Source organism: Phragmites australis, chromosome 3 (assembly GCF_958298935.1).
Source record: "Phragmites australis chromosome 3, lpPhrAust1.1, whole genome shotgun sequence".
Lineage (NCBI taxonomy): Eukaryota > Viridiplantae > Streptophyta > Magnoliopsida > Poales > Poaceae > Phragmites > Phragmites australis.
Genome location: NC_084923.1, coordinates 2,270,182 through 2,292,026, shown reverse-complemented (window position 1 = coordinate 2,292,026; position 21,845 = coordinate 2,270,182). Strand labels below are relative to the sequence as shown.

General features: G+C 47.2%; 1 protein-coding gene across 1 annotated transcript; it reads left to right on the top strand.

Moving 5' to 3' along the window:
- Positions 1–13,120: 13,120 nt before the first annotated feature.
- On the top strand, positions 13,121–13,848 carry LOC133912844 (isovalerate--CoA ligase AAE2-like). Its single transcript, XM_062355777.1, has 2 exons — positions 13,121–13,159; positions 13,444–13,848. Exons 1-2 carry the CDS (start codon positions 13,121–13,123, stop codon positions 13,846–13,848), a joined length of 444 nt encoding a protein of 147 aa, XP_062211761.1.
- Positions 13,849–21,845: the final 7,997 nt, after the last annotated feature.

Here is a 21,845-nt window from a genome sequence, read left to right as displayed (position 1 = left end):
GATCTTTGTCTCGTTCTTCTTGGCGGGCCTTGTGCCGCCCTTCTCCAAGATCTTCACCACCGTTATCTCTTTCTATGACATCTATCACCTCCATCTCAACCCCAACTCTATTCTCATGCTAAGCATTTTTGCTCATTTGTGTGAGAACTTCGTCGGGGTCGAGTCATACCTCGACCTCTTTTGGTTCTTTTACACAACCCATTCGGTGACCAGGCTAGCCACCAGGAGCTGCGGGTTCTGCCTTCGTGATGGTGCCACAGACTCCTACATCGAGGTGGGTCTCAAGTCGTCATGGTCGGGCAGGAGGGAGGATTGGTTCTACCTCGCAACTGACAATTTCTTCGACGATCTTCTTGTGCCGAGCGTGCCGGCGTAGGTCATGAAGAATTGGGGAATTCGCCCACGACCACCCTAGAGCTACTGACCCTTGACAAACGGGTTGGCTAGCTTCAAAAAGTCGGGCTGACAGGGTTGGACGTCGCCCGCAACTACATCAAGCGCCAGTTGTGTCCCATGTAGAGGTGAGAACACCCACTGTTTATGTACTCTGGGCTGAATGATGAGACTCGGTCGGGCTTCACAGGTTACCCTACCATCGATTCCCTGGTACTACCCTTTCTTCTAAAAAGTGTGTGACCTCTCACACGTCTTTTGTTATTCAGATCTTACCAACAACGTCGTTGACTCACGGGTTCGAATCCTAATGCCGGGCTCCCCGAGGAAAGACAGTCCTCCGGTTGGTGCCCTTCCACTTTGTGATCTCACCCCTCCAGAGAGCACAATGCAAGAGGGTAAGATTGGCATTTCCAAAATACCCACCCCCGAGCCTTCTTATGACATGGATTTTCATAGTTGACATCATTTACAGGGTCTTCCTGAGGTCAACGTTTTGTGTCCAGTCATTGATGAGGTCCTAGAGGCCTCCGGTCAGGCCACCTCATGTAGTGGAGTTCATCGTGATCTCCACCCGAATTCCCAATAGGGCACGACCCTACCTCCTCTTGATTGATCTGGTCACGCCTTTAACACATTTGGTTGTGGAGGAAGTAAGACAGCTCTGGGCTGGATGTCGACCACGTGTGGAGATCTTGCACGTAGTACTGGTCAGCAGAGGAGCGACCAGCCTCACTCTGAGCTAGCCAGGGACCAGACTGCTCGTAGTCAAAAGTTGACCATGGGCGAAGGTACAACAAGTGGTGCCGACGACCAGGGGAGTGATCAGTCACTCCTCGATCCAGCTGGGTCCGACCAGTCTACTCGTCGAGTCTTTGTACAACGGGAGGAAAGGTCGACGGGGGATTTGGCTTCCGTGGAAGCATCCAAACACGCCTGTGGGATGCCTTCTTCCCGTGGCATGACGGTGGATATGGCCTCCCCATCGGGTCAACTCAGTGGTTTCATGAGGTTGAAGTTGTGCTCATTAGTCTGACCACACGGTAAGTCCCCCAGTTAGGCATAGACATTTCGAGTTCTTTTCTTGACTCTGCAACTTGTTGTTGCTGCAGATCCTCCACCCCGTCAATGACTCCAGAAGAAACTCCTCCTTTGGTGCCTCAACTGGACATTCCAACCCCTGAGCCAACTACAGTCCCGACACCACCTAAAGTGCTCACCATGACCCCCACACCATCAGAACCTAACGGGGCCCCGCTCCGGCCTCCGACCTGCTCTCCCTAGTCGCCAGCCTCGCCGCCTCCATTAGCTAGCTAATTTCTAAGAAGGAGGTAGCAGTCCATAGATGCGCCGAATTGGAGAGGCTGGTGGCCGAGGAATACCTGACCAGCTGACTTCTGCATGCTCTGTGACCTATTTTTGACTAGTTTATTAGAAGGAACTACTCGCGGTGCAAAGGGACTTGGAGTGGACGTCGAGGGAGAACAACCAGCGGCGGGCATACTTCTACGATTGCCTTAGTCGGGCGTTCGACCCCTTGGACTCATTACTCTGGGCAGCCAGCTTTCATGTCCACCCAACCCCCAGGGATACCGTGGCCGGTCATATCGACTGGTTTTTGGCGGCCTCCAAGGAGGCAGGTGACCTCGAGTAGAGGCTTCGCGAGACCATCGGTGACCACCTCTTTGAGGTCGGAGTCTCCGGCACCTTCCTTGCCCTTGCCTGCGTTAGCAATCACTTCCATGACCTCGACCTTGATCCAGCACTCTCTGCAGGTTTTGATGGTGTTCAGCGGACCACGGTGAAGCTCAGGTGCACTGACTCATTTCTATTTGCAGCTCGCTCCTTTCTTTGGACCATCCAGTTTGACCCACTGAGGCGCATCTTCGAATCCTAGGGACACTGAAGAAAATCATTAGAACTAAGCCACGGGCACTATCCGAGTGGTTTTTTTGTACTCGAGGACTTGTTTTCATATAAATTTTTTTGTGCTCGTGCGGTGGACAGGCTCGGCTGGTCATTAATTCCAGAGGGGATCCCGACTTTCCATATCGCTCTCTAGCTAGGTTCGTGATGCCTAGGACAACCCTTAGCCCTACAAGCCTTTCGGTGGCGACCAACGCTCGACTCAAGTTTGGACTTGTGGCCTCATGGTCGGTATCCTTCAGCTGCCCGTACCCTTGATACTAAGTAAGTGACAATTTTCATTCCTTCCCAATTGATTTGGCACCCACCACATGATCGATGAGTCAAAATGAAGTGATAACATAAAAAGGAAACCTAAAAAGTAAAACATAAATTGTTCTAGCCCCCAACCGTCTGGTCGATAAGCAAGTTGCAGACTAGGCGGTCTGACCGTTAAAATGAAAAAAACTTACAAGCCAGTAGGAGACCGTTCTTGTCCGAGAGATCCTTCAAAATAGAGAATTTTATCTTTGGATCGGAAAAACTTACAATTGATACTCCACACTCATCTGAATCCTGCAAAATAGAAAAAATGGCTCATTTTCGAACAACCTTATACATAGAACTTGCGCAACTAGGCTATGTTTGAGGAGTTGTGTAATTCACGGCCATCATCCATGGCTAACTTGGCTGCATCAGGTCGGATAACATCGACCACTTTGTAGGGCCCCTCTCACTTGGGGGAGATCTTGTTTCAACCTACCTTATTATGAATCTGTCTAAGGATAAGGTCGCCTACGACCAGTATTCCCTCCTGCACCTTGCAGTTGTGATAGCATCTGAGGCTCTACTGGGACCGGGCTACTTGAATTATAGCACGATCATGGAACTCTTTGATCAGATTTATGTCATCCTCTTGTCGCCCCACCTGGTCGTCGTCCGAGTAGTTGGTCACTCGAGGAGATTGGACGGCGATCTCAGAGGAGAGCATTGCCTCAGCACCAAAAACTAGAAAGAAGAGAGTTTCAACTGTAGCCCTGCTAGGGGTCATTCGCACCGACCAGAGTACTATAGGGAATTCGTTCACCCAGTGTCTTGAATGGCTCTTAAGCCGATCAAAGACATGGGTTTTGACCCCTTGTAGTATCATCACATTCGCCCTTTCGACATGTCTGTTGCTTTAGGGGTGTGTAACCGACACATAGAAAACTTTGGTCCCAATCTCTTCGCAATAGTCTTTGAAAGCGCTACTGGTGAACTGAGTCTCGTTGTCCATAATTATACGGTTTGGGTTGCCAAACCTCACGACCAACCCTCATATGAACTTAATCACCGTTGCATCAGTGATTTTCCTAATAGGCTTGGCTTCGATCCACTTACCTTCTGTTGGGAAGAAAAGCCAGCGTGCTGATGACCTGGTTGCAGAGATGGGCTTGATTCACAGGTTGGTTCAACAACGAATCCATGAAAGCAATGATAAATACAAGGCTGCAGCTGACCAACATCATTGCTACCTTGTGTTTGAAGTTGGTGATTATGTGTGGGATGTCCTAACTAAAGATCGTTTTCCTGCTGGACAATACACCAAGTTAAGCCATCAAAAGATTGGACCCTATAAGGTGCTAAAATGGATAAATGACAATGCATATCAACTACAGTTGCCAAGCCATCTACGCACTTATGATGTGTTCAATGTGAAACATCTTATGCCATATCATGGAGACCCATGTGGAGATAATAACTCGAACTCGAGGTTGAGTTCTTTCCGGCCCAGGGAGGATGATGCAAGCAAATAGGCATCATGTAATGTTCTTTGTATTTATTTGGTTAAGAAGCCTAAGAGTCTTGTGTGTTAATTTCTTCAGTTTTTTTAGCCTTTTCAGCTACTAGAGTGCACTGCATGGTTTATATATATATATAGCTAAAAAAATTGATTTCTAAAAATTATTTTTTTATTTTACTATTCAAATTAGAGTTACTATTCACTAATAATCTTAAGCGCGGGACGGTGTAAGGATATAGTATTAACTCGTCCTCTGGAATTACTATTCAGATACTATTCTGCGTGCAATTCTTTATTCAAGAAGTACTATTCAGATACTATTTGGTACTATTCAGATACTATTTAGGTACTATTTAGCACTGTTTGCACACAGCGTAAACAGTAAAGAGTTGATTTTTTATTATTAAAATACTATTTCAAATAGTAATAATAATAATAAAATATTCAAAATTGAAAGCGAACTCTTTTGATTCAATGGTATTTAGTGATGCTATTCAGGATCTTTGCAGGTTGGCGAAACCAACAAATCAGCCGGTTGCAAAATAGTCGTAAAAATCCTACTCGGTACTCACCATTCTTATTGCTAGCTTATTTCAGAAGTAGCAAAGCTTTCCCTGGATATCTTTAGTCATGTATATATGTGATAAGTTTATATCGTCACCCCAGGTAGTTCCACCCGAAGGGAACACTTCTCTACGGACATAGAGTTCTCCTTCCCCTATTATGGCTATGCCAGATACAGGGATTACCTGAGAACTACCGAAGAGGTTTCTCCTATAGGGTACATAGCATAAAACTCATCTCATATAGACAAACTAGAAGATCAAGGGATTTTCAAAGACAACACTACTTCATTTTCATAAGCATAGCTTACAAATGGTTTTCCCTTTTGGGAACCCCAAAAACTTACTTACAGACGGAGGATTACCTTACAGAGGTGGTAGCACAACTTTCTTCTTCAATATAGCCTATTTTACAAGTGGACTATTACTAGGAATGAGAGAGTGCTATGGATTCTCTCGCTCTACTCTGGAGGATGCTTGAAGGCTGGTGGTCGTGTCTGGTGCCTGAAGCTGCCTTTTATAGCCGCAAGAGGGGCTCTTTCCTCCTTATTTAAATTTGCCTAGATGATAGCCAGGAATCACATAGCCCTGGAAAATATTCGCCTGCCGTCTGCCAGAGCGTGAAAACCACGTGAACCCACGTGAAGGTGTCTTTCGTTTGTTTCCATGTGAACCCACGTGAAGATGTCGTTTGTTTGCTTCTGCCTGAGTGCCTTCACTTATTGGTGTCTTCGTCTTCATCTGAATGTCTTCGTCTTCATCTGAATGCCTTCGATTATTGGTGTCTTCAGGTATATCTCTCTCTCTCTGTGTGTGTGTGTGAAAACTCTTTGTATTGAGGGGAGGGAGGATGAAAATTACCTCTACTATTGGTGAATACTAGAAGGAATTTGTGAGTTGCAATTCCATCTAGATTTCTGTCTTGATTATGTGCCTCTTATTTTGATCCATTGGTGCCACATTCTAACCGCTGCATCAATATGTAAATGGTTGGATCGAAAACCTAACACTTAGTGTAGAATAGGCATCATGAGTGCCCTCCATTCAACCCATCTGCAGTGCCACACAACATGCATGCTACTAGTCCTCTAAAGCCTATCAAGTCCTACAGGCCACGCCAACAACTCAACCTATCAACATCCTCACCACTAAGACAGAGACAACTACAACAACAACTTACCAACGATCAAACACCAAGGTACACATATAAAGAATCAATTAAGTAACTTCAACACCTATTTAAAACAATAACCAAAGACGAGTAGAGATAAACAAATCGCATGCAATAAAATACAATCCGTACACATCCTATATGTGCAAGTGTGTCAAGTTTAGCATTGTTGGGGCATGAAACGTGCCCTGGACAGAGCGTGGCGAGAGCCTCCCCCAATGGGAGGGGGCTCAAGCTTGGAGATGACCAGTGAGCCAAGAGGAAAGGAAGAGAGAGAGAGAGAGAGAGTTTGTTGAAAAATGAGTGAATCAATCGCGCCCCTCCCTACACGCCCCTTGGCGGCTCATTTTATAGAGAGAAGGGGAAGAAAAAATTACCATCCTGGCCCTAAGGTAATCTTACAGTCATGTACACGGGATATTTTTGGTCATTTGCTTCTCTAGCATGGCTATATCAATTTGGAAAATATAGTCGCCATAGTATGCCGTCGTACATCGTTGGGGTCTCCATGGTTGGGGCATTTTCCCCAACAACACCCCCTCATCCGCTGGCTCTAAGGTCCTGAGGGGCAAATGGATGCACAAAGAACTAGCTCCATCCCTGCCTCAAGGTCAGGATATCCCAAACCGCTACCCATCCTTGCAAACCGTCTCAACGGTGGACGCAAGCAGCGACGACGAGGCCTGAAAGAGCTAGCGTGGTCCGAAGGCCCGCAGTGATTACCTGAGGCGGAGTCAGCATCAGAACCAAGGGGTGGTGAGGCTCAACAAAGCCGGTGTGGCCTGAAGCCCTGCGGCTCTGCCAAGAGGCATAGTCGAGGTTAGAGCTGGGTGAGGTGTGGCGCTGTGACCCCCTCAGCGGTTACCGGAGGCGGAGTCAACATCAGAACAAAAGGCCGGTGATGCTCGACGGAGCTAGTTTTGTCTGGAGCCCCGCGGTGGTGACTGGAGATGAAGTTGATGTTGGGGCTGAAGGGCGGCGACGCTCGATGGAGCCGGTGTGGTCTAGAGACCATGGCTTTTGACGGAGGCAAAGTTTATGTCAGAACCAAGGGGTGGTGAGGCTCGACGGAGCTAGTGTGGTCCGAGCCCTCCGATGGTGGCCGAAGGCGGAGTCGACGCCAGAGTCAAGGGGTGGCATAGTGCCATGACCCCCTCGGCGGTTGCTGGAGGTGTAGTTGACATTGGAAACAAACGGCGGCAAAGCTCTATGGAGCCAAAGCCGAAGTCGACGTCGAAACCAAGGGACGGCAAGGATCAATGGAGCCAGTGTGGTCTGTAGCCCCGCGGCTCTGGCCGAAGGTGGAGTCGAGGTTGGAGCCGAAGGGCGGCGACGCTCGATGGATCCGATGTGGTACAAAGCCTGTGGCTTTTGTCGTAGGCAGAGTCGATGTCGGAACCGAGGGTAATGAGGCTTGACGGAGCTATTGTGGTCTGGAGCCCTACGATGATGGTCGAAGGTGGATTCTACGCTGGAGCCGAGGGGCAACATGGCACCGTGACCCCCTTGGAAGTTGCCAGAGGTGGAGTTGATGTTGGGCCAAAGGGCGATGAAGCTCGACGGAGCCAGAGGCGAAGTCGACGTCAGAATCAAGGGGCGACGAGGCTCGACAGAGCCAGAGTGGTTCGGAGCCCCATGACGGTGGTTAGAGGTGGAGTCGATGTTGGAGCTGAGAGGCGGCTTGGCACCGTGACCCCTTCGGTGGTTGCCAGAGGCGGAGTCGACATCGGAGCCGAGGGGCAGCGAGGCTCGATAGAGCCGATACGGTTTGGAGAGCCACAACGGTTGCCGGAGGCGGAGTCGACGTTAGAGATAAAGGGAGGTGAAGCTCGACGGAGCTGGTGTGGTCCGGAGCCCCGTGGCTTTTACCGGAGGCAGATTCAACGTCAGAGCTGAAGGTGGAGTCGACGTTGGAGCTGAGGGGCGATGTGATGTCGTGACCCCCTCAGCGGCCTTGCGGTGGCACGACAGTCCGAGCAGCCTCTCCGATGGCAAGTCTTTCAGAATTTGAACCATCACAGCAGAGATTTCGTGTGGTGGTGAGATATTCTCCTCTTTTTCTATTGCAAGTACATGACGATGCAAGGTAACGGCAACGCGTCTGATGGGGTAATGAGCATGTTCTCCTTGGGTCATATGCCAACTGCACTCGCACGCGTTGAAAGGAATCCAAACATTAAATGCGAAGGGACATGCGCGCAAAAAACCAGGGTATCGAGTGGAACTTGGGAATGTCGTGAGGCTAATCGGGGTGTCGCCACGTGCCCCGAGTAGTAATCAGAAAAGTCACAGAACTAGCATCACGATGACCCCATTTCCTTCTTAAGGCACACACCTATGACTAGCAGAGCTTTATAAATAGAGGTTCACCTTGCGAGCCATCTATTGCTGAGCAAGAGAGAGAAATCCTCGCTCGTTGATCATGTCATCTTCTCCCACTCCAAGCACGAGTCATATGGTTAGGTCACCTCTGATGCCGGCGCCAGTTCCGCTAGCCGTAGTGCCACCAGGGGTAGGCGATCCAATGGGGCCGCATCCAAGGCTGGAGCTGGTTCCAGTGCTAGAGCCAATTCCAACTGCTGTGCACCCACCATCAACGAAAGGGCCATTGCCAGCCGCCCCATCCCCTCCTCTGGCCCGATCGGGCTCCCCGATCAAAGTCATCGAAGTTTCCTCGGATGATGAAGGGGAAATTGACTGGGACCTCCTCAAGAAGGAGATCAAGGAGGAGAAGGAAAATGAGGAGGAGGAGACCAAGGCAGAGAAAAGGAAGGCAACAGAGTCCCCTAGCTCATCTTCATCCGATGGCTATGGTGGATCGAGGGCTAGCTTCTACCTTGGCCCTGGCAGTGGGAGACACCTAAAGTGTAGGTGCCGCCATTAGGGACTTTCAATGTCATTTTTCTTTGTGCTTTATTCCTCCAAGTTGTTCAGAAAGCTAGGAACTCGAAGAGGCGACCTATGCACGTAAGCGTTTGTTGGATGTAAAAACCATCGGTTTGATGATTTTTATGAATCCATGGCCATCTCCTTTTGATCATCTTTTTCTATGCTTATGATGCTTTCCCTTAATTGAAACTTTGGTGAGTCTCCGAGAAGGATTTCCGTCCAACTTGGAAAAATATCATCCCAAATCATTAGAATGGGGAAGATTGACTCTCCGGGATTCAAGTTTATTGGGATCTTAACCCTTTCATTGGCCTTGTAATTGCTTTGAAAATAATGCATTTTGACAGAGTTAGCGAAATCCTACAACTTGTGCGGGATCAGCCAAGCCTTTTGACTGTTACAATAATTAAAAGGTGGCAAGCTATTTTTTGTCTAGCTTAGCGCAAAAAACCGATTTAGCATTGCACAACGAGCGTCGATGGAGGCGGGCCATCCAGACTCCTTTGGTGAGAGTCAGTGGCAACAGTGGCAACTTGGCAAGAGACCGAGACACTTATTTTTCTATTGTGTTCATTTATCAGTGCTATGTTCTATTGCCGACATCCTACCACCCCCCTCCCTACCCCCTCGTGCTCGATGCTTGCAAGTGAGCGGTGGGCACATCTAAGGTGGCATACCTCACTGAGCACAAGAAGGTGAAGCGTTGTCCCTCGACCCCCTCGCAGTTAATGCTTTTGAGAGAGCGACTTGCAGGATTTTTAGACCGATGCTTATTGCCCTCGAGGCCAAGTCTTGAACTACCAAGGCTTATGGCCTCCCACGCGACTTTGAATTTTTGGGCCGAGGCTTATAGCCTTCGAGGCTGAGTCTTACGCCTACCCGAGGCTAGTGGCCTTCGGGGTCTCATCTTGATGCGGCCGAGGCTCATAGCCTTTGAGGCTCGGAGGGGTGGAACTGAGGCATGTGGCCCTCGGGGTCTCATCTTGACATGGACGAGGCTCATAGCCTTCGAGGTGCAGAGGGGTGGGACCGAGGCATTGTGGCCCTCAAGGTCTCATATTGACACGGTCGAGGCTCGTAGCCTTCGAGGCGTGGAGGGGTTGGACTGAGGCATGTGGCACTCGGGGTCTCATCTTGACGTGGCCGAGGTTCTTAGCCTTCAAGGTGTTGCCACGGTGGTGGGCTTTAAGAAGCCACCGTTTGGGGCTTCTTTTTATTATTATATTTACACCGAGGTCGGAGCCATCAAGGTGTCTGTCGAGGCCGAGGACCGTCGAGGTATTGTTACCATGGTGATGGGGTTACTTATGCCACCGGTGTGGGTTTTTGCCGATGCATGGGACCATCGAGACAGTGCATCACGCGATTGAGGCTTATAGCCTATGAGGTGTGAAGCTAGTGCCACTATGATAGGTTTTTGCCATCATCGTGGGTTTTTGCTGAGGCACGGGGCCGTCGAGGTAGTGTGTCATGCGACCGAGGCTTATAGCCTATGAGAGTGCGGAGCTAGTGCCACTGTGATAGTATTTTTTTCATCGTTATGGGATTTTGCTGAGGTACAAGGCAGTGCGTGTTTTGCGTGAAAACATATGAAGCGTAGGTTAGCCATGTATATTTTCAAGGTCGGATGTGTTTTGCATGAAAACATATGTTGTAGCTGCAAAATGTTCTAGCTTGACTAATGTCGTATTAGCAATGGCTAGACTGATATGGCGCGTGCGGGCCGTATGCGGCCTCTGCGGTGAAGGTTTAAGTGACGAGTGCTTCGGCAACTCGATCTACGCGGAGGCAAGCACCACACATATTTTGTTGCGTGGCAATCAGCTAGCAGCAGCATGGAAGTATTTAATTAGTGGCTATCACCATTGAGCACGTACCAGGCGAGGTGTCTTGCGGCTAACAACGCGGGGCCTCTGCTATGGAGGCGGCTTGGAGCCTCAGTCAACCATATTGCAGAGGGGGCCTTCGGAGGCGGCCCAAAGCCAGATGCTTGAAGCCACCCTTCGTGTGGGCCGGAGGCACACCCAGCGAGCACGCCGACAATGTCCTTGCGCGGAGCCATGGATATGGCTGCGACCATGACGAAGGCAGCCCTGGTTGTGTCATGAGCCTCTGAACCAATTCCTGCGAAGAACTTTTCTTCCCACTTGTCCCCCCATTTGGTGCCTAAGTCTGTCTCTGCCCACTTATCGGTCCTGTACGACATTCATGCAATGCAGCAGTTATTAATTACCACTGGATGAGGTGAGTAAGAAAATATTGTATCTTTCAATCATGCTTGGTCAAGCAGACAAAGTATATTCAAAACAAAACAACCTTCCAATATTGCGCACAACTGCGGACAGAAAATGTAAAACCAAGACATTAATTTGTCCCCCGGTGGAGTAATCCATTATCATTACCACCAACGGCCTAGTGATTGAATGTAAATGTAATTTACTAGAATTAATTAACCAATTGATATGTGAATGCACATAACAATAAACCGACAAATTCTCTGTTGTAACAAATAAAGGGTAAATATGGAAATGGAGATTTGGACACTAAACATTAAGGCTTAAGCACAACATCAGCCATATAGAAACACACAGCCAGAAAGGTGTTCCTTCTATATCCACATAGCTTATGCTGAAGAGGCTCACCATTTCAGAACAAATCCACGGCCATCATAATGTTCACCCCACCTCTCCCACCAGGATTGCTCGTTTAACCTCCCGTATTTCTGAGCACGTTTTTCTGTCCAACCTTTGGCATCATATTTCTCCCACTTGGCAGAGAGCATTGACGGCTCAAAATAACTTTGCAGAACACTTGCAACTAAAACCAAGCAAAAAGCATGATGTAATTCTCACCGTTTCTCATACCACCCAGCATTCTCTGCTCCTGATTTTGCTTGCTTTTCAGCACTTCTCTCTATTCTTGCAAGATTGCTGTATTGGACAAGGTAAACCATGTTATATGTTGCAAATTGATTTTTTTTATTAGACCATTAGTAATTGCTGATATGTAATCTTCATTTAGATGGTACTGTGATAGTTCTTTATCCAACATACAGATCAACTGTTTTCGAAAGTCTCAAACATTATGACAATGTGGACAGCAAGTCATATTCACATCAATTAACTAGTCAGTTAAAGGCTTTGTGAGCAGGAAACAAGTGGATCAGAATAGTAACCAAGTATCGCTTGGTAGAGTTTGATTAACATCCATTCCAATCTGCAACGATGAGCTAAACTCGGTATTTCTCAGGTGTCATTGTTCTAAACATGAATTGACAATTTGACATCATGGCAGAAACTGACACATACGGAAGGTTCCTTTAAGCTAAGATAGGGCAAGATCAGTTTGACACATAATGACTTACTGACATATACACCAATGAATGGGATGGCTAACCAGATAGGGATCAGGATTCAGGAATAATGATGCATGCAATCATTTGATTGGAGAATGTGTTGCAAATCATGATCGTATAATCTTGTCTTTGGCAAGAATAGCACTAAATTTCTCATCTCATGGTCTGAAATAATTTGGATGTATGGCCACGCACAGTGTTACAAAAACCAAACAGATTGAAACAAATAGCTTGCACTTAAACATCGCCTTCAAGTTCTCTACACACATGCGCATTTATAGATTTAACATTATTTGGAAAATATGTTTTCCTTAAGAAAAAAGGCAAAAGAAACTCTGTATGCAACTCTTAGTTACAAAAGTAGTCAGTCAGTTAAGTTTGCAATGGAGATTGGATTCCGTCTTACAAAAGAGTAGGACTGATATACTTAAAATATTTGCATTTACAAGTTAGTTAATTTACCTCCACTCATCTTGGTACAGAACTTCTTTCCATTTTCCCCACCAAGAGTCACCTTCAGCATTCTTCCCAGATTTCTCCGCACCTGATGTTTTATAGTTGTATTTTCCCGAAAGTCAGCCGTAACAGCCACAAGCATACATTGGAAAGAAAAAGAAACAAAGACATTCAACATAGCTAGAGCCTAGAGAAAGCAGTTTGTGTGCTAGTGCGTAAGAATCTTGAGACTGATCACATTAACTGAATCCTTACTTTCTTACATAAAAATCTAAATATAAGAAACAAAAATTATATATCATCCCAAATTCTGAAGCACAGATATGTGATCAGTCTCTCCATTACAAAAGAATAATTGCATACCTAGTTCCTTATATCCAGTCCAATCACTTTTCTCCCACCACTGCCACAGAGTAAAGTTGTGAAGATTTGTCAGACAGCAAATTAAATAACAGTATTACTAAATCGTAAACTCACAAAGGTTGGTTAAATTTTTTTATGGCAAAGAACGACTTATTGTCCAGCATTTAGTAACATGTCAACAGAGTTGCTGTGCCGAGCTTTTGGAGGCTAATGTTTCAAATCTCTATGTTGGATTAAGTACCATGCAAGTTGGAGCCAGCAGAGAATCTGCTAGTTCTAGTGTGCGTGCTAGAGCTTTTGAGTGATAATGTCATAGTTTTCATAACTACAAAATCATCTTTGATCCCAACATTTTTTCATTATAAAAGGTAATGTGTTGCTTGAGAAGCAATAATTGCAAAAAAAAAAACAATATTTTCTAGTTCTTATTCAAAGGAACTCAAAATTGTGCTTAAAGTTGAATTAATACTCACGCACGTAAAGTAAAGTTGCGAGCATGTTGTAAAGGCAACTGAACGTAGTACCAGTATATGATCTGTCAGGATAAGTAAAACGCTTCGCTGAGTCCAACACCGCCACCCTCCCGGTTCTAACCATCTCAGACACCGACTCCGACGACTACGAAAATCTCGTCAAGAACTCAGCTTCCCAGTTCGACATCCGGTGGCTGGTGAGCGAGCTGGACCCGATTACGCTGAACTACACGTCCGGCACGACGTCGAGGCCCAAGGGCGTGGTCTACAACCACCGCGGCGCGTACCTCAACACCATCGCCACGGTCCTCGCGTACGACATCACCACCGTGCCGACGTGCCTGTGGACCGTGCCGATGTTCCACTGCAACGGCTGGAACCTGCCGTGGGGCGTCGCCATGCAGGGCGGCACCAACGTCTGCCTCCGCCACTTCACGGCGAAGGTCATCTTCGACAGCATCGCGCGGCACAAGGTGACGCATATGGGCGGGCTATGAGCAGAAGTTTGTTCTTCCGGAGAAGGCCCGGGCTATGGGCAGCCTGACAAAGACTGCCAATAGCAAACTGTAAGATTATTTGCCTGATTCAAACACTGTGCATTATATTATTTGCCTGATCGAAACACTGTGCCTTGGATGTTGTCCTATGATGTTTAGCTGGTGGCCAAGCAGGCAAGTACTTGCAATTTCTTATCTCTGCAATTAATACAAGTTTTTTTAAAAAACATGAAGGCCACTCACTGCCCTGCCCCTCCTTGGAATGCAAGCATATTCTGAAATTTCTGATACAGCGTGGTTTCAAAAAAAAAAAATCTGATACAACCAATAAGTTCTTACCATTGTTGCTGAATGTCTATCACAGCTGCATAGAAGAGATCTTTTAGTTTCCAGGTAGCACAAGAACGGTTCAGCACGCCGAATTGCAAACGGCCAATACCAACGGATACACAGGGCGCCTCCAGTGTGTCACTGAAGCTCTCCAGGCTGAAGCAGAGGCATGTCTACATGCTCTCAATTTTGCTGCGGACGCAGGAATGACACGGGTACAAATGGAAACAGATGCAATTAATCTGAAGACGGCTCTTGTCGGCTCCAACTTTGATTCTGCACCACTCGGGGTCCTTTTTCAAGAGATCAAGTATCTTATTTCCCTTAATTTTACTGAAGTCCGGGCTATGCATAATCCCCGCTGTCGTGGCTCATAAGCTAGCTACTGTTGGTGCGAGTCTCGGGACGGAGGGTGTGTTACTTTGGCGCAGGGGCGAAGCTACAGCTGAAACGAGAGGGTGTACCGTGTTAGCATCATAGTTCCCCTCTACGCGATATGGACGGATAAATAGGGGAAAAGTTGGGTGATATAAAGTTATCTTTTTTAAAAAAAGGGGTAAGCATCTCAAAGATCGATCCTGGCCGGCTAGCTCCATCTTTGGAGCTTTACCAACTGACCTAGGGTCAGTTCCCTTGGTATGAGACTATATATTTATTGACTTCTTGCATATTTAAAGTTATTACGGTTCAACCATGAGCTCATAGGTAATTTACTTCTTGCATATTTAAAGTTATTACGGTCCAACCATGAGCTCATAGATAATTTTTTTCCAGCTCCTCGTACACCTCAATACGTGCAAATTAACGGTATACATGCCAATACGACACATGCCACATCTCATTAAACATGCATTTTTATCAATAGTAAACATAAAAGATGTGATTTACCAAACAAAATTTGACCTCAACAATTTTGAAACCCTAAATCTAACTGAACCCTACAATAGTTCATCAAATTGGAGCATTGGAGCACAACGTTGTTCTCTTTACTTGAAAGAAGTGAGATGTAGAATAAATAAATTGAAAGAATTAGGAGACTTGCCACCTGTTCCTTATTCCCTGAAAACTGCAGCGGTCAGGCGTCCTCTGAAACTCTAGTGACGGATGATACATGAAGGTGCCGGCACGGGTAGCGAGTAGGAGGGGCCGAGCGCTTTGTCACTTGCACGTATCCTTCTCAGGCATCGGGCCTTATTGCCTCACGCATCACGCACATCTGGGCTATGAGCGAGTTTTTTTTTATTTTTTTATTTTTTCGACTTTAAATTTAAATAAATAGATTTCCGGTGAAAAGATTTATAAAAGTAGGCGCCCACCGCCCTCTCAGAGAGCTGCAGCCCTCTCAGAGGGCGGGTACGGGTGCTAACCGCCCCCTGAGAGGGCGGTAGGCCTTGCCGCCCGGGCCCTACAGCTAACCGCCCCCTCAGGGGGCGGGTAGAGGTCCTTACCGCCCCCTGAGAGGGCGGTAAGGGCGCCGGCCCCCTGCGCGCTAAGTCTATATAAACCTCGAAAATTGGAGAAAGAACCAGAAAATTCGGAAAAAAAGAAAAATTGAGAAGAGAGAGGAGAAGAGAGGAGAGGAGAGGGGAGGAAGAGAGATCGGCGAAGCCCTGCTGCATTTGGGCTGCGGATTTGGAAAAAAAAATCAGGTCAACCTTTTTATCCTTTTTATTGTTGTTAATTAGTGCAGTAGTAGTATATGATATAGATTTTAGATAGTTAGATCTAGGGTTTAGAAAATTGTAAAATTTAGTTAGAAAATTAGTACATTATTTTCAATTTGTTACCTGTAGTATATTATTTGTAGTATATTATTTTTAGTATATTGTTTGTAGTATATAGTTTATAGTATATTACTTGTACATGCAGACGTATGAGTCAACAGTAGATGATAATTTGCGAACCTAGGGTAGCATTTAAAAACTATTTTATCCGATAATCAGAAATATAGTTTGTTGTCTTAACATGTGTTATGTTTGCGGGTGTTTCCAGGAATGGGAGATAAATTAATTTTTCAGATATATTATGGTGAGGGTGAAATTATGTACGGTCCAAACGGTGTAGATCTCTCTGGATTTCACCATGTTATGAAGGGGCTTAGTAAGGCTAATGAGAGGACTATTGTGGGGGTGTGCAAATGGCTCATGCGGTTTTTCCAATTGGATCCGCAGCAATATGAGCTGAAGTTGAAAGGTGTTCTGAGCCGTGCTAGTCATGGATACTTTGGTGAGCTTGTTCCCATCGAAGCCACATCAACTCGGAGGCAGTATGTAGATATATGCTGTGAACGTGGCATGCCGCTTGTTTTATTAGCTGCGGCGTACCTGAAAGATCAAAATGAGGTGAACTCTGAAGAAGCAGTAGCAGGACCAAGTGAGGCAGTGGAAGATGAGTCAGAGGCGGCTAATGTAGGGTCCAGAGAGGAGGTTGGTGATGTTCCAGACCTGGAGCCGATGGGTGTAGCTGATGAAGGGGAGCACATCCCTAGCATCATTGAAGATATGGATTTGGAGGATAAAGAGTTGGAGGAAGGTCTTGCCGATGGGGATTCTTCTGATGAGGAGGGTAATGCTGCAGTTCCTGCGGAGTGGCGGGATCAAGAATTTTCGAAGTTGGTGGTTAGCGAGGCTGACCAGACACCGTGGCCATACCATGAGAATGAGGTGTCACAGGGTGCTATGTACCCTATAAAAGAGGCAGTTATTGATGCTGTGAAATTCTGGTCGTTGTCTCTTCGTAGGCAATTCAAGGTTGTTAAATCAAGTAAAAGAGAGTACGATGTGAAGTGCTTAGTTCCTGAGTGCCCTTGGCGGGTGCACGCATTTAGAGGGAAATTGGCAGACTACTGGCAATGTTCAATAGTTAAGGAACATAATTGTCATATTGAGGAAATAGAGTTCGCTCATCGGAACATGTCTTCTGCTTTCATTGCAAATGTTATGTACGGAGAGATTGTGGACAACCTAAGGTATGAGCCACGATCAATAATCCGTGCTATTGAGCAAAGGTTCCAGTACACAATAAATTATGCGAAGGCATGGAGGGCGAAACAAAAGGCTATTGAGATTAGGTTCGGTACATATGAAGATTCGTATCACAATCTACCTCGTCAATTAGCCACAATTTGTGCAAGAAATCCAGGCAGCTACTATGATATCAAGCATTACCCCTCTACTGATGTGGAGTACAATGGAAAAAGAGTGTTGCAGCGTGCTTTCTTTGCATTCAGTGCAACTATCAAAGCATTTAGATATTGCCGACCCATCATATGCCTAGATGGAATATTCCTAACTGGGAAGTACAAAGGGCAGATATTGTCTGCAATAGGGGTCGACGGTAACAACCAAGTGCTGCCACTAGGGTTTACGTTCGTGGAGAGTGAGAATGGGGACAGCTGGTATTGGTTCCTAGAGCGGGTGAAGCATGCAATTGTTCTTGACCGACCAGCTGTGTGTCTCATTCATGATAGACATGCAGGATTGTTGCAGGCTTTGCTGGATATGCAACACGGTAGCGTGCGACGGGGTGTACCAGTACAGTGGCCAGATCTCAAAAGCAGGTGGTGCATGCGCCATATGGGTGCGAACTTCTACAGACAGTTTAAAAACAAAGAGTTAATGAAGCTCTTCAAGAAGTTATGCAGTCAGAACCAACAACGTAAGTTCAATGCATTATGGGCAAGACTTGATGAACTGACTCTTAAACAAACTGCGGAGGCCGCACCTAACCGTGAGGAACCAATAGCTCTCGGTCGGCTCCCAACCGATACTCCGCAGATTGTACGGAGATCTGGCTCATCTATTAGGAGCTTTTCACAGTGGATACGCAATGAGCCCAATGAAAAATGGGCTCTGCTGTACGACAGTGGTGGTGCCAGGTATGGAGTGATGACTACAAACCTTGCAGAGGTTTATAACTGGGTCATGAGAGGAATGAGGTCCCTACCACTAGTTGGAATTGTAGAAGGCATTTTGCATGGCACCTGCAAGTACTTCATTGATCGGTTTGCAGCTGCTAAGGTTGTAATGGAGGACAATCGTATGCTTTATGGCTGGATGCTATGTGAGTACATGGAGAAGGCAAATAGGAAGGTCCACATGCATCGCGCAAATCAAGAGGGCACAGCAGAGCACAGGTTCAGTGTCTTGTGTCGGGATAAGGGTCGGAGCGGGGGTAGACGTGAGCGGCATGTTCAAGAGTGTGTGCTAAGGAGTGGGACATGCATATGTAGTTGTCAGAAGCCACAATTACTCCACAAACCTTGTACACATGTCATAGCTGCGTGCGCGGAGCACCATATGCTTCCAAGGCAATATGTGTCACAATATTTCATGTACTGAACACCTGGAACCAGGAGCTGTATGGTTACGGCATTGTTGACACTTTTACAAGTAACCCAGGGCCTTCAAGAATATATGTGCCTGATTTGGGAAAGATGAAGAACGCACCGGGCCGAAGACAATCTCGGTGGATTCGTAACGATATGGATGAATCCGAGGCTGGCCCTAGGATGCAGCGATGCAGTCAGTGCAATGAAGTAGGTCACACTTACAAATATTGTCCCAAAAGTGCAGACGGAGACATACCCGGTGCATTGGGACGAGGACGCCGCTTTAGCAGTAAGTCATTTTCTGAAGTCCGTACTACATATTGAATGAACATAACCGTATACTTTAATTGTTTACTATTGTTCGTATCCGCAGACAGATATCATTTATGATGTAAATAGGGATGCAGCTGCTGCCATGGACTGCGTCCGGTAAGGGCATCACCTAAGTGCGTCGGATGTTGCGAGCTTCATTAGACGGGTTTTCGATAAGACGACGCGCGCCCTGAAACTCACCTCCTGCCGATCTACCACAGATGCAGCAGGGCCGCCTCCCAGGACGAGTGGTGCACACGCCGAGTCATCTCGGCCGTCAGACGTGCACCGACGTTCTTCAGTGTCGGCACCCACACGACCCCTCCTATCACGTCTTGGAGGGTCCGAACAACATGGTACGAATTATACTTTTGAAAATTATTGATCAATATCCTTTACTTATTGTTATTAAACATTCATTAGGTCCGTCTCCACAAGTCTCGACGCAGCCTCGCAGATTGAGCCCTGTACGTCCACAGTCAGGTACTCCGGGAACCCTTCTTCCTAATTTCTAGTACTTTCAGCAAAATAAGTTAGAACTGTGCTCAGGTTACTTCGGTGACGAGGCCGGTCCGTCTTCGGCGGCCCCACACCCTACCCCCCCCCCCCCCCGCAACGTACTACGGCACGTCAGCGTGGCCTTCTTCTGCTGCACCGTCGTACCACGCAGGTACAATTATACATTTTTTACTACTACTTTCAATACCATATTGTTCGTATCTAACGTGATTATTTGTTCACAGGCCCCTCTAGCCAGTACACATGGACGCCTGCCGAGCCTTCACAGTCCTCCTACCCTAGTCAGGAGGATGAGGCTGGCCCCGACACCGCATACGACATCGTCCGTGACTTCTTCGGGGGCACACCTGACTACGACGTCCTTCAGCGGTCCCAGGTGTCCAGTGCACCGCTTCGGACCCAGCCCACGCATGACGAGCCCTCGACACCGGTGGTCCCTACTAGGCCTAGCAGACACGTCGGCCCACCTGACCCCCTCACCTACTCCAGGGGTCACGTGAGGGTTAACCAGCGGCATTGGGACCACGATGGGGCGCACGGACGACGGCAACGAGGGAGGCATGAGTAGCATTTTACATTTTTTGTAACTAACATATGCGTATTCGCTTCGTGATGTGCTCATATGTATTAAGACACGTTCACTTTGTATGGTCGACTTAGCATTTCGTAAATGCATTTCATATTTAGACACGTTCAATGAACAAGTGACCACACCACTAAACTTTAACCATGACTTGACAACACAATGTGACAACACTACCCAGCTTTTTCAAATCAGTAAATGACAACACGGGTACCAATAAACGTGGAATCTCTGACCATGGGCAACGACAAAACTGTCCTATTCTTCAAGATGGAATCCGATGCTCCTCCCGCCAGCTACGCCCATGCCCTAATTCCTTTCTTTAAGAGCGAATCCAATGCTCCTGCCTCCCCCAACTATAAGTAGCCAAACCTCCTTACGGAGAAGCATCGCTCATTTCTCATATCTCTCAAGTGCAATGTCTTCCTCAGCTCCATCGAGCCCACCAAAGAAACATTTGGGGACTACCGTACCTGAAGGTCTCGAACCACCAATGTGCTTCTGTGGTGACCTTTGTAAGCTCCGCGAGTCGCAGGACATCTCATACACCTATGGACTACGCTTCTTCATGTGTGCCAACTACGAGTATGACAAGCCTCGCAATGCAACAACTGGTTATCGACCGGTACGGTAACAAATGTCCGCCTCATCTCTTCCGATTACGCACCCTCTTTTACTAACCGCTCATCTTGTTCCATTTGTTCAGTCCCCTCCACCGCTCTGTGATTTTATTCAGTGGCTCGACAATGAGCAAAATGACTCACAGAAGCTGTGGGTCGACATGAACATGAGGTGGAGAAGGGAAGCGTACGCACGTCGGGAGTACGAGCAACAGCAAGAGGAACTTCGTCTCAAGCGGGAGGAAGAAGAGCGCATGAGGAAGGCAGCGCACGATCGTACCGTGGCTCAGGCTCGAGAGGCTGAGAGGGAAAGGAAGCGGGAGAGAGCCCGCCGTGTTAAGGCGGCAGGTCCCGATGCCCTCCGAAAGGGAAAGTATCCTAGATGCACGCAGTAGAGAGTACCTAATGTAACCCGACATACTTTCCTTCCCTAAGGCATGTTATGATTAGGATCGGCGCACTAATAAGGTCTTAGTGCGAACCGTACATGCCACCTTTGTTTCCTCATCATGTCGTCGCAGTTACAGTGTATTGTAATGTTTTCACCATGTGTTCAATACTATGTTTGTCCTCGTTCGCACCCCATACCCACGTAAAATGCTGCAACTATTAATTACTGATTTTGCGGTTAGGGGGTAACCGCCCCCCAGGGACTAACCGCCCCCTGAGAGGGCGGTTAGCCCCTCTTGCCGCCCTCTGAGGGGGCGGTTAGGCCTACCGCCCTCTCGGGGGGCGGTTAGCACCCGTACCCGCCCTCTGAGAGGGCTGCAGCCCTTTGAGAGGGCGGTGGACGTCTACTTTTGCAAATCTTTTCGCCGGGAATCTATTTATTTAAATTTAAACTCGAAAAAATATAAAAATAAAAAAAACTCGGCTATAAGCTGCTTCGTCACTTGCGCGTAGCCCTTTCAGGCTGGGCCGCATGCTAACTGATTTCTGGTCTGCTCGGGCTGGAGGCTTGGCTTGCTGGATTTGTGGTGCATATATGGTAAATATAGAATAGTTAGCACTAAAATTTTCTAGATGCACCGCCTCCGGTCAGTATCACTGATGTAACCCGTGGCCGTTGATTTGGCCTCTAGTTAATGGAATCCCTTTCCATCGAAAAAATCAACGGCTGCATAATGCTGCAATCAGGTACCAGTCAAATCACATAATGCTTGTGCTAATGGAAGTGGAATCACGACAACGGCCCCTGCAAGTTGCATCCAGAACAAAAGAAAAAGATAAGGATTGCATTCGGAAACAATCTTGGAGTGCTCGAGAAAGAAAATCTGACTTGTTCAATGTATCCAGCCCAGAG